The 13,034-nt window shown below is 44.5% G+C and overlaps 1 protein-coding gene across 1 annotated transcript in view; it reads left to right on the plus strand.

Annotated features, from left to right (window-relative positions):
- Positions 1–13,034, plus strand: part of YME1L1 (YME1 like 1 ATPase) — a 46,254-nt gene that overhangs the window by 24,464 nt on the left and 8,756 nt on the right. Inside the window, exons 13-15 of the mRNA XM_073677562.1 lie at positions 8,121–8,233; positions 9,653–9,808; positions 12,352–12,503. Of these exons, the coding sequence (XP_073533663.1) occupies positions 8,121–8,233; positions 9,653–9,808; positions 12,352–12,503 (421 nt within the window). The remainder of the gene's footprint in view (positions 1–8,120; positions 8,234–9,652; positions 9,809–12,351; positions 12,504–13,034) is intronic.

Raw genomic sequence — 13,034 nt, forward strand, 5'->3', positions numbered from 1 at the left:
ATTTTTATGGATCATCATTTTGCCGCCCATTATGTCCATAAGCAGAGTGGAGGAGGTATATTATCATTACCGTACGCTATGGATGCGCCCAGATACACAATGTACGGTAATGATGATAATATACCTCCTCCACTCTTCTTATAGACATAATGGGCAGCAAAATGACAATTCATAAAAATGTATATATGATTATGGGTAAAACTTTGTATATATGATTGCCGCCAGGGCATGATAGACGGCTGCCTTATCTCCTCCCCCACCCTCCTGCTATATAGGTCAGGACAGCACACTGCCTCAGTACCCCCCAGTGAAGCAGGATGCGAAACGCGCGTATGGGTACTGGGTAGTGTGGCATCGCTAATATGGCACACAGTCTGTATTGTTTTAAGGAAAGACTGACAATTAGTGTTGAGCATTCCGATACTGAAATATCGGGTATCGGCCGATATTCACGGTATCGGAATTCCGATACTTAATTCCGATACTTTTGCAATATCGTATACCGGAATTCGGAAGTTCCCATAATGCAATGAGCCATTTTCATTTTATTCAGCCAATGAGGATCCTAAGAAGTGTGGGCACATCCTGTTAGGCATGTAGGCATCTTAACTAATGGCATGGCTGTGATTGGCTGCTGAAATGATGTCATGATGCACTATAAAAGCCGCCACCGCCATTTTGAGCTCACTCTGCTGTGAATTCAGTTAGGGATAGGACGCTGTTGTTCTGAGGGACAGTTTTAGCTACCTATTTGGTCTATTCTGCTTTACCCAAGCTACTTTATAAATCGCTATGCCTTGCAGCGCTAGTGCACAGTTCTCTGTGCTGTTCACCGCTTTCTGCAAGGTCTCTGTGTGTGAGTGTCCTTTTTTGCCAATTCATAATTTTTCCTGATATCTCCTATTAGTGTGGTGGTTCCATCCGTATTCAGCTAAATTGGTTCCAAACACACTATATAGGAGTAGATGGAGAAATTTTTTTGGTCTTGCAGCGCTAGTGCACAGTGCTCTGCATCTGCACTGTTCACCGCTGTCTGCAAGGTCTGGTGTGTGAGTGCAGCTCACCCTGTAGTGTGTGCTTCAACCACGTCTGGTTGTAGTGCACTCAGTGTGTGTCACTGCCTCATACATTGTTCTTTTTTGCCAATTCATAATTTTTCCTGATATCTCCTATTAGTGTGGTGGTTCCATCCGTATTCAGCTAAATTGGTTCCAAACACACACTATATAGGAGTAGTTAGAGGAGCCTTTCTGCAGCATTGGGCCCTGCAGCCCCAGCCAGATTAGTATTAGCCTATTTTTTGTAGCCTCATCTATTGCATTGTAGGTTACCTTCCTACATTGTAATAGCTACAAAAAGTTTGTGATACTATCGTTATTACATCTTTAGGCACATCCAGTGTCTTTTTGTGACAAAAAAAACCTAAATAAAGTTCACCATACACTCCACTTTACAGTTGTGTAGGCCACATTAGCTCATATTAAAGTCTAGTCCACACTTTATAAAATTAGTGTTTCTTATACCTGTTAGCAGCTGTTCAGGAATAAGCACACTAAGCCCTTAGTACCTTTCTGCCTATCTTTATCAGTCTACCAAGATGAAGAAGGCAGGGAATAAGGCATGTGGGCGTGGGCGTGGGCGTGGAGTTTCTGCAGGGAGAGGACGTGAGGATTCTGTGCCTGCAGGGAGAGGACGTGGGGATTCTGTGCCTGCTGCGGGCACCAGTGACTCAGCATCCCCCAGTTTTACCAGGGAACAGTCCTTTATGCGCAGCTTTGTAAGAGCTAGTCGTACCCCACTGCTGCGGGAGGACCAAATTGAAGCCGCTGTCGGATGGATGGCAGCTAACGCATCGACTTCAATTAGTTCCAGATCCTCTCAGGTCCTGAGCACTGAAGAGCACCCATCTGTCTCTTCACCACCTGCCAAATTGCCCAGGCAGTCAGAGAGCCCTGGACAGGAGCCATCTCTACTTCTGTTCTCTGAATCTCTTGGCTTGGAAAGAGGGGGCCAGCCAAGCAGAATTCGAGAATTTGAAGAAGAGGTAGTATGCAGTGATGCGCAACCGTTTTGTCTCTCTGAATCTGAAGAGGCGGGTGGGCCAGTGCCTATGGTCAGCAGCACACCTCAGTACGCATCTGATGATGAGACTCAGGTGCCACTTTCTGGTGCGTACTGTGCTGTCGAGACTACCCAGGAGAAGCTGTTGTTTGAAGAGGGTGGTGTAGATGATGAGGTCCTTGACCCATCATGGCGTGAGGGACAGGAAGGTGGTGGGAGCAGCTCTGAGGAAGAGATTCCCCGAACAGCCCAAAAAGGAGGGAGAGGGAGGGGGCAGACTTGGTTGCCTGTAGCCTCCACTTCGGCACCCATTAGGAGCATGGCTCTTCCAAAATCCAAAGCGGGCGCTCCCAAGACTTGCAGTGCCTGGTCCTTTTTTGACACAGTTGCAGATGACATTTGCTTTGTCAAATGCAAGCTGTGTAATCAGAAGGTGAAAAGAGGGAAAAGTGTCAGCAACCTCAATACCACAAATATGTAGAAACATGTGCGGACCAAGCACGTGGTGGAGTTACAAAAACACACTGAAGACCAAGGCCAACCTACAGCGCCACCTACCACCTCTTCAGCTCGTGTTGTAGCCTCTTCCTCCAGCTCACACACAGCTGGTTCGGCTTCCTCACAGGATCGCCATGGAAGAATCTCTGGCACTGTCGTACAGAGACACAGTGTAATTCCACCCACAGCACCACTTTCCTAGTCATCCTCACACTCCCAGGCCAGTCTACAGCCATCGTTAGCACAGGCATGGGAGAAAAGGCGCCCATAGTCGGCAAACCACCCCCGAGCACAGGCTCTGAATGCTGGCATTGCTAAACTACTGGCCCTTGAAATGCTATCATTCAGGCTGGTGGAGACTGACACATTCCGTAACTTTATGGCATTGGCTGTCCCGCAATACAACGTGCCCAGCCGCTTTTATTTCAGCAGGCAAGCTGTCCCTGCCCTGCAACGTCATGTGGAGGGAAAAATTAAACATGCGCTACAAAACGCCGTCAGTAGCAAGGTCCACCTGACCACCGATGCGTGGACCAGTAAGCATGGACAGGGACGATACCTTTCCCTCACTGCCCATTGGGTAAATGTTGTGGAGCCGGGTACAGATCTTGAGAGTGGCGCTGTACGTGTTCTGCCAACTCCAAGGATTGCAGGAATCCAGTCTGTACACATTGACTCCTCCTCATACTCCAGTTCCTCTGAATCAGCGCTGCAGGAGCCGTCACGGTCTACCTTCTCATCGACCCGTGAACGGTTACCTGATATGATGACCAATATGAGCACAGCGTGGCCAAACGTCAACAGGCCGTATTAAAATTAATTTCTTTGGGGAATCGAAGCCACACAGCGCAGGAGCTCTGGAATGCCATCAAGCAGCAGAGCGACGTGTGGTTTGTGCCAGCGAATCTCCAGCCAGGCATGGTAGTGTGTGACAATGGCTGAAATCTGGTGGCAGCTCTGGGCCTAGGCAACCTCACTCACATCCCATGTCTGGCACATGTGCTCAACTTGGTCGTGCAGAGTTTTTTGAGGGACTATCCGGATCTTGATGCACTGCTTCACAAGGTCCGCATAGAGTGCGCTCACTTGTGGCGTTCCAGCAACGCAAGATCACGCATTGCAGCTCTGCAGCGCCGATTACGTCTTCCGGAACATTGCATCATATGTGACCTACCCACCAGGTGGAATTCAACGTTACATATGTTGGAGAGGTTGTGTGAGCAGCAGGCAGCAGTAATGGAGTACCAGCTGCAGCAGGCGCAAACAAGTCGCACTGCGCGCCGTTCACACTTCACCACCACTGAGTGGGCCTCTATGACGGACATTTGCCACGTTTTGCGTGCCTTCGATTATTCCACACGGATGGCGAGTGCAGATGATGCACTAGTCAGCATGACTATCCCCCTTATCTGCCTGCTTGAAAAAACACTGCAAGCACTAAGGGATGAGGTTTTGGAAGAGGTGGAGGATGAGGAGTCACAAATGCCATCTGCTTCTCTACAGTCTGCGCAACGTGGTTCCTCACAAAGGCCTAGGCAGGGGACACTTTGTGAGGAGGATGAGGAGGAGTCAATGGATGAGGAAGACATCTGTCCAGAGGAGGGAGGTACACAATGCTCTAGTAGTCAGTATCTAGAGCGAGGGTGGGGTGATGCAGAGCAGGCAGAGATCATGCCTCAAGCAGGGGACAGCGTTTCTTGGCCAGTTGGCAGTCTGCAGCACATGGTTGATTTCATGCTGCAGTGCCTGAGAAACGACCGCCGCATCGCCCACATTCTCAACACTGCTGATTATTGGGTGTCCACCCTCCTAGATCCTCGCTACCAGGACAACTTACAAAGCCTCATAACACCGTTGAACCCGGAGCGTAAAATGCGGGAGTACCAAGACGCACTGGTGCATTCCATCATGTTCTCCATTCCAACCGAGAGCAGTGCTGCTAGTGCTTTACAAAGCAGCTCAGTGCGTCGAGGCAGTGGAGGAAGCTCTGCACAAAGAGGGAGCAGAAGCAGCGCCTCAGCACAAGGCAAGACCAGTATGGCCGAAATGTGGCAAAGTTTTGTGTCCCCGCCGCCACAAATGTCTACACCATCACAGACGGCTCCAGTCAGCAGGAGGCAACGTTTCCGTCAGATGGTGACAGACTACATGTCTTGCCCTCTTAGTGTACTCCCAGACGGCTCTTCTCCCTTCAAGTTTTGGGTCTGTAAGCTGGATACATGGCCAGAGCTTAGTCAGTATGCATTGGAGGTGCTAGCTTGCCCTGCTGCTAGTGTATTATCGGAACGCGTCTTTAGTGCCGTAGGTGGTGTACTAACAGACCGTCGCATGCGACTATCCTCCGATAACGTTGACCGGCTTACTTTTCTCAAAATGAACAAGGCCTGGATCTCTCATGAATTTGCCAGTCCTCTTCCAGAATAAATAATTGGTTGGCAACAGTATCCAGGTCTCCTGTTGTGTTCATGTTTCTACCACCTGAACTGTAATCCCTGAGCTCCAACACCGCCAGTTGGCGCTTGGAAGTGCCGTCTGCACAGTCAACACTTGCTGCCGTGTTATTGGGGTTCAGTAACGTCAGCTGTTCCCCTGCTGTGTGTCCGGCAAATTCTCCTGCTCTGTCCACATTCTCACTACTACAGATTTTAAAGTTGCTCCAATTACACCTCTGGCTCCACTCTGTTTTTAGTATTTACCCTGGGTTCCAGCACCGCCAGCTGGTTCTCGGCAGTGCCTTTGGATTAGGTGCCTCCTTCTCGGTATCCAAGTTCCACCAACGTCCGCTGGTCCTTGGTAGTGCTTTCTGGCACAGGTACCTGCTGCTTAGTAACCGAGTTCCAGTACCGTCAGCTGGTCTTCGGCAGTTCCATTGGCTCTTGTACCTTCTGCTACCCATCCGGGTTCCAGTACCGTCAGCTGGTTCTCGGCAGTGCCTTTGGATTAGGTGCCTCCTTCTCGGTATCCAAGTTCCACCAACGTCTGCTGGTCCTTGGTAGTGCTTTCTGGCACAGGTACCTCCTGCTTAGTAACAGAGTTCCAGTACCGTCAGCTGGTCTTCGGCAGTTCCATTGGCTCTTGTACCTTCTGCTACCCATCCGGGTTCCAGTACCGTCAGCTGGTTCTCGGCAGTGACTTTGGCATGGGTACTCCCTCCTGCCCAGCCTGGTTCCAGCACACCAGCTGTTTCCGGGTAGTGTCAACGTCACTTTGCCTTCAATGCGTTGTCCTGTCGTGTTGCGGTCGGGTTAGCCGACTCTATAGTGCCTGCAGTTTAGGTGACTCCTATGTGGGCTGCGGGATCTGGCAATGAAGGCTGGTTCCATAGTGCCAATAGGACAAGCACCCCCTGTAGGACTGTGGGTTTTGGTAACTGCGGCCGGCTCGCGGCCTCGAACTTTTTTTTACATGGGTACCTTCTGCTACCCATCCGGGTTCCAGTACGGTCAGCTGGTTCTTGGCAGTGCCTTTGGATTAGGTGCCTCCTTCTCGGTATCCAAGTTCCACCAACGTCTGCTGGTCCTTGGTAGTGCTTTCTGGCACAGGTACGTCCTGCTTAGTAACCAAGTTCCAGTACCGTCAGCTGGTCTTCGGCAGTTCCATTGGCTCTTGTACCTTCTGCTACCCATCCGGGTTCCAGTACCGTCAGCTGGTCCTCGGTAGTTCCTCAGCTTTCTTGTACCTTCTGCTACATTTCCAAGTTCAAGCTTTTTGAAATGGTTCTTGGTAATCACTCTAGATCTCCCTGACGAGGACCCTGAAGACGAGGACCCTGAAGACCAACCCTAAGAAGACGAGGACCCCGAAGACGACGACCCTGAAGACGAGGACCCTGAAGACCAACCCTAAGAAGACGACGACCCTGAAGACGAGGACCCTGAAGACCACCCCGAAGAAGACGAGGACCCCCGAAGACGACGACCCTTTAGACAACCCAGAAGAAGACCAAGAAGATGACCCTGAAGAAGTTGACCAAGATGACAAAGAAGAGAAGACAAGCACCAAGATACAGAAGAACAAGAGAAAGAAAACCAAGAAGCAGAAATACAAGAAGCTGCAGAACAAAAAGCGGAAGAACATTAAGCATAAGAGTAAAAATCAGAGCAAAAGATAATATCTAAATTATAAGCAGAAGATGACTAAGCAGTGTATGGGGGTGAGTCCGTTCCTCCTCGTGGTGCCCCTGGAAAAGACCTGCTGCTGCAGGCCAAACTGAACGCGGACAAATCCTGTTGTAAATCTTTTGTGACGGTCAGAACGAAAGGTGTAATGTCCAACCTTTTATAGATAACAACTACAGGATTGCCTGCCACAAATAAGAATATGATGAAGAAGTAGAATATGAAGAATGTAAAAAAAAAAGAATAATACGAAGAAGGTGAAGAAGAAGAAGATGAAGAAGGTGAAGAAGAAGTGGATGAAAAAGATGCTGAGGATGATGAAGGAGAAAGTGTGGGAGAAGTAAAAAAGAAGGTGAAGAGCATGGAAGTAGTGAAACATAAATATCTGACAAAATATAAAAATACTTAGCATAGTCAATATTTCCATAACTCAGAACGTCTTAAAAAAAATATTAATTCCTGCTATTCCATTTGATTGGGCTAAACCTCTATGCCTTTATTGTCTCCCCCACCTCCCCCAATACATTCTACATTATTCTTAGTTGTTTTCCTTCATGTAGAATTAACCTACAAGGAAAGAAAGGGTTTATTTTCATTCCGATATTTCTGTCCCATTGACTTGCATTGGTTTCCGGTATCGGAATCGGCGATATCCGATACTTTTTCGGTATCGGTCCGATCCAATCCGATCCGATATTTCCCGATATTGGAAGGTATCGCTCAACACTACTGACAATTCATTATAATGGCATTTGTGATTTAAATGTGTGATGAATTGTTACAATAATTAATTAATTTTTTACTGATCATGTTTTGGTGTTTATAAATACAATTATAACCATCGTGAAGCCTGTACAGCCAGTTATGCTTGTGTAATCAATTTACATGTACTGATATACTACTGTATAACTCTGTATCTGTCTACCTGTGTGTCAGAATACTATCTGTATACCACACTGACCTCTGTTGTTAAATGTTTTTTTAGGGGCGTGATTTTAAAACTCTGTTTGCTGTGTTAAAGATTTTCATATATTTTGATTACCATATGACTTAATGTCATGTTACTTTGTATAATTTAAATGATAGTTTAGCTCCATAGAAGTGATAGGGGCTGAGCTACCATGTAAAATAGTGTTTGCCAAGTGTGGCACTGTTTCTGGAAGGAAGCAGCTATGTGTTTTTTTTTTTTTTTGTTTTGGGTTTTTTAATCCTGGAGTTCCCAATGGGTACAAGTGGCCATAGCGGAGGCCTCACAACTGTGCAGTACTGACCATCAGAACCATCACACTGCATGGACCAAAGGTATTGAACAATATCGCAGTGTTGAGCAGTCTGCAGACTAATGCAGGATGGGTTTTCTGCCACCCGTGTAACTTGGTAGATGCAACATTGGAAATATGAGGTTTATATATTATCTTAATTATTTTTTTTTCCTCTGCATAGTGCCTTAGTTCGCCCTGGTCGTTTTGACATGCAGGTTACCGTCCCCAGACCAGACGTGAAGGGTCGCACGGAAATCCTGAAATGGTATCTCTGTAAAATCAAGTATGACCAATGTAAGTTTTCACATTTACTGACAACATGGTGCAACATGAGTAGTACATTTCTATAGAACTTAAAAAAAAAAAAAAAAAAAAAAGCTGTAATGATTAGTGAGCACCTGATGTGTCTGAACAGGCTGTAGTATTTCTTCTTATAGCCACGCTCATTTACACTGCCTGGAGCACCATCTGCATACATATATTAATATCATGTTATTTGTGCATAGACATAATAGTCCCTTACTCTTACCAGTGTATGCGCCTGTCCATAGAGGTCGCTGCATTCACGTGCCGTCCAAACACTGCAACTTCCAAAGATCTTATCTGGGGGGTAAATAGTCAAATTAATCACATAAGAATAAAAAAACATGAAACCTCATTAACCAGTTCAAGACCAGCTCATTTTGACATTTCTGGCAGGGTCTTTATATTATGTAGGGGATGTATTGTTTTTGGTCCTCTGGGGTTCAGCCATGTCCCTTTTTTCTTTCTTTATTTTATTTCTAACAAAATGGTCTCCAAAACTATCTTTACCTTAATGGGTAAGAATAATATAACTTTTTTTATTTTTTTTATTTTTTTTTTACATTGCTGCTACATTCCCCATGCTACTGGGAATGATATTTATCCCAGTTACAGAGAAAACACGATCATACCACCTCCAAAAATTCAACAAACATCTGATCTTGAGCTACTTAGTGATCCTCAATATGGCCTCCATTGCTCAATGGGAGTTCATATAGACCCTCATTTTAGTGGTGATAATAGCAGTCACCAGCATTAAAGGTCTGCATGTCTGCACATGCCTGCCAGATATCCGGCTCCTATCCCATTTTTTAGAATAGGACGTGTGCGCAATTCCTGGGAGTCGTGTATGTGTGCTGACAGGTATGTGTGCTGACAGGTACAGTATGTGTGCTGACAGGTACAGTATGTGTGCTGACAGGTACAGTATGTGTGCTGACAGGTATGTGTGCTGACAGGTATGTGCAGATGTGACTTCCGTCAATGTTTGTCACCTTCCGACGCACAAGAAAGTGGAGTCTGTATTAAGAAAAATGCCTCACGTTTATAATATTGGTGCAGTTCCTGTGTCCTGACACCTCTTTTTTTGCCTTCGTTTTGATACAGGAGACCTATTCGTGTCAGAAAGCATGACCAGAGTTTTCTGTAAGGGGGCTGGCTGGCGGGCTCGTTTCAACTGCTAAGCCAGCCACCTTTTTTTTTTTTTTTAGCATTGGCTATATCAGGGGTCGGCGTAACTATGAAAATGAGCCAGACTGTCTTCAGATCACAGCTCCTTTCTTAATTCAAGTGTATAACTTTCATTTTTTTTCACATTACACACATTAATACTGTATTTTGTTTTTGACAGGACAGCCCCTTTTGACATGTGAAATAGAAATGTTAAAATTGTTTATCTCGCTATTCTAGCTGTTGATGCTGAAATAATTGCTCGTGGCACTGTGGGATTTTCTGGAGCCGAGCTGGAGAATCTGGTTAACCAGGCTGCTCTTAAAGCTGCTGTGGATGGAAAAGAAATGGTTACCATGAGGGAGCTGGAGTTCGCCAAGGATAAAATACTCATGGGTATGTTATGTGCTTCTACATACATGACATGGAAAGTTTAGCTAAGCTATGCTGATGGCCTGTCATGGTCTTTACTTGGAATGTAAAAGCATCAGATTGGTGGAAGTCATAAGTGGCCGCACAATTCTGCATCCTCTGCCGGTGATGTGGTATTACATGGTGCCATACACATGATGGGGCATCTGATACATGCTCACATTAATTCTCCATACCAGGAGCTACTTTTTGGACTGGCTGTCCAAATGGGCTAATATTATGAATTCCTTAAGGTGGTACCCTCTCTAATACAGCATATGGGACCTTTACTATCCCTTTTAAAGAGGACCTTTCAGCAAATTTTTCATGTTGAGCTAGATACACGCTGTAATAGTGTCTGCAGAGTGGAATAAAACATTTATTTTTCTTTAATTTAGCCTCTCTGTTGCAGAGAGATAACAGTCAAAGTATTTGGCACTTAAGGAGTTAACTTTTGATAAGTCCAAGTGGGTATTATCAGACAGTTTTCACTAGGGGCAAATACTTCTCCCTGCATGATGCTGACCATTTATAAGCAAGCATCAACACTTAAAGGAAAGAACATGTTTCTCCTTGTGAGCTGTAATGGTACAGCTCTGATCTCCTGGTCTATCCCCCTGCATGAGTGTGTAGGGGGAGAAGCAGCACAGCTGAGTTTAGCTTAGTCACATTACTCCTCATTAATGAGTGTCAGTATCACACTTATGTCTGCTGTGCTCAAGCAACTTGTAATCGCTCTGCAGTGAAATCAGATCTGTCATTAAATGTCATACAGGAGTAACCTGCCTGTTCTGGGCTACTTCTGTGTGAGATGTAATGACACTGATATCACTGAAGAGTGAGTACAAGTTGAGCACAACAGACACAAGTGTGATACTGACACTTTCAGCAACCTCCTGTTGGCAGTATGTGGGATGGGCAGTACAGCTGAGCTGACAGTGCTATGACAGAAGGGTTTGTAATGTGACACAACTAAACTCAGCCGTGCTGCCACTCCCACCACACTGAATCATGCAGGAGGGTAGACTAGGAGATCAAGGCTGTTATTAGATCACAAAAAAAAACAAAGACAAATGCACAATACACAAATACCCAAAAGTTAAATGGATAAATCGCAAAGGGTATTTAGTTAACATAAATTTTGATCAAAATAATGTAAAAGCTATCCCGCCACGTCACGGAAACCCTTATGCGACAGTCCTAACCCTTTATTATTTATCATTATTTTTATGCACTTTGTGATTTATCCATTTACCTTTTGGGTATTTGAGTATTGTGCTGTTATCTTTGTTTGTTTTTCTATCTAATGGCCTATGTGAACATGCATTTACATTTTGCATGCACAACAATATATGTTTCAGTTCAGACTCCCAGGTTTTTTCTTTATTACATCACACACTGAGAAACTTGGTCTAAGCTATGGTGGGGGTGTATTCTAGTTTCCTTTTGCGTATTGCTGCCGGCTTATGATTGGTCAGCATCATACATGGGAAGAAGTACATTCTCCCCCAGTGAAAACTGTCGGAACTTCTACTTTTTTAACTCATTGGGTGCCAAATAATTAGATGCTAATATCTCTGCAACTGTGAGGCACAATAAAGAGTTTTATTCCACTCTGCAGTCACTGTTACATTGTGTGTCGAGTTCAACCTGAAAAGTTTGAAAGGATAGGTCACCAATTTTAAATTGGTCTGGCACCACCATTAGTCATCCATTTGCAGCAGGGTGTTGTATGCTTGCTGATGGACCTGTACAAGTGTGATATTGATGACCCATTTCTAAGGATAGGCCATCAATAGCAACAAAGTAATTTAAAGGGGTATTCCCATCTCCAAGATCCTATCCTAATATGTAGTAGGTGTAATAATAATAATATTAGCCAATGCCTCCAATTAGAAATGTAGTATAGTATTTTTGATTCGCTGTGCCACTTACCTCATGTGTAGACAATACAGGACCTTGGGTATCCACGGTTACGACCACTAGCAGCTAGCTGTCACTTTATCAGTGGACGTAACCATGGATCCCTAAGGTCCTGCGATGCCTGCACATGAGGAAAGAGACATAGCGAAGCAGAAAAACTATACTACATTTCTAATTGGAGATATTTGCTAATATTATTATTATTATTATTACACCTACTATATATTGGGATAGGATCTTGGAGATGGGAATACCCCTTTAAGGTTAAGTAATGCCTAATAAAAATAGCAATATACATTTAACTTACAGATGCTATGTTATGCCTAGTGCAGGGCCTTGGTGGGTGGGGGGGCAAAACATGACAGAAAATTTGGAGTTCTTTTAATTCCTGTGAAATGTATCGCCCTCTTGTGACCTGCACATATGCAGCATATTCATTTTGACTGGTGTGTTCCTTTTTTTTTTGCCATTTTCTATCTTACATGGGATCCAAGATGTCTGTTTTTACCTTTATCACATGTTTTGTAGCTTTCACTAATGTAGATTGTATTAATATATAATCTGCATCTATATTTTTATACTATTATAATTTTTTTTTTTTTCAGGGCCTGAAAGGAGAAGTGTGGAGATCGATGACAAGAATAAAACAATTACTGCCTATCACGAGTCAGGGCATGCTATAATTGCTTATTTTACCAAAGATGCAATGCCCATCAATAAGGCGACAATCATGCCACGGGGTCCGACGCTCGGTCATGTGAGTAATGCAAACTTGGTGGCTCTCCTGCTGTAAAAATGGAGTTCTTGAGTAGTCTTTCAATAGAACTGTGTTGCATTGCTCCTGTTTTTCCATGAAAATGTGTGTGTAAATATACAGTACTGTGTAAAAGTTTTAGGCAGGTGTGGAAAAATGCTGCAAAGTAAGAATACTTATAATCAAAAACCACCATTGTCCTAGAAAATGTAATCTAAAGTTGCTGCCTGGGAAATAGACATAAATATCAAAACGTTTAGTCAAAATATCTACAAGTTGATCATAAACCAAACAGTAACAGCAAACTGGTAAAATAAATAATTTTATTAACAAAGATAGATGGACATAAAACACATAAAATTAAAACCGCACCTCCAATTGTGAGGGACTCCAGGCTATATGAAATACCAGACCTAAAGTTTTACAATGATATGATGGTATGCTACTAAATCAGAACACGATCTAATCAAATTCTCTATAGTAAGGCCTATAAGTTAGTGCTAGTTCAGACTGGGAAATGAGTGATTATATAAG

This window comes from Phyllobates terribilis, unplaced genomic scaffold (genome assembly GCF_046119375.1).
Source record: "Phyllobates terribilis strain yellow unplaced genomic scaffold, ASM4611937v1 Scaffold_4__5_contigs__length_816908805, whole genome shotgun sequence".
In the NCBI taxonomy this organism is placed as follows: Eukaryota; Metazoa; Chordata; class Amphibia; order Anura; family Dendrobatidae; genus Phyllobates; species Phyllobates terribilis.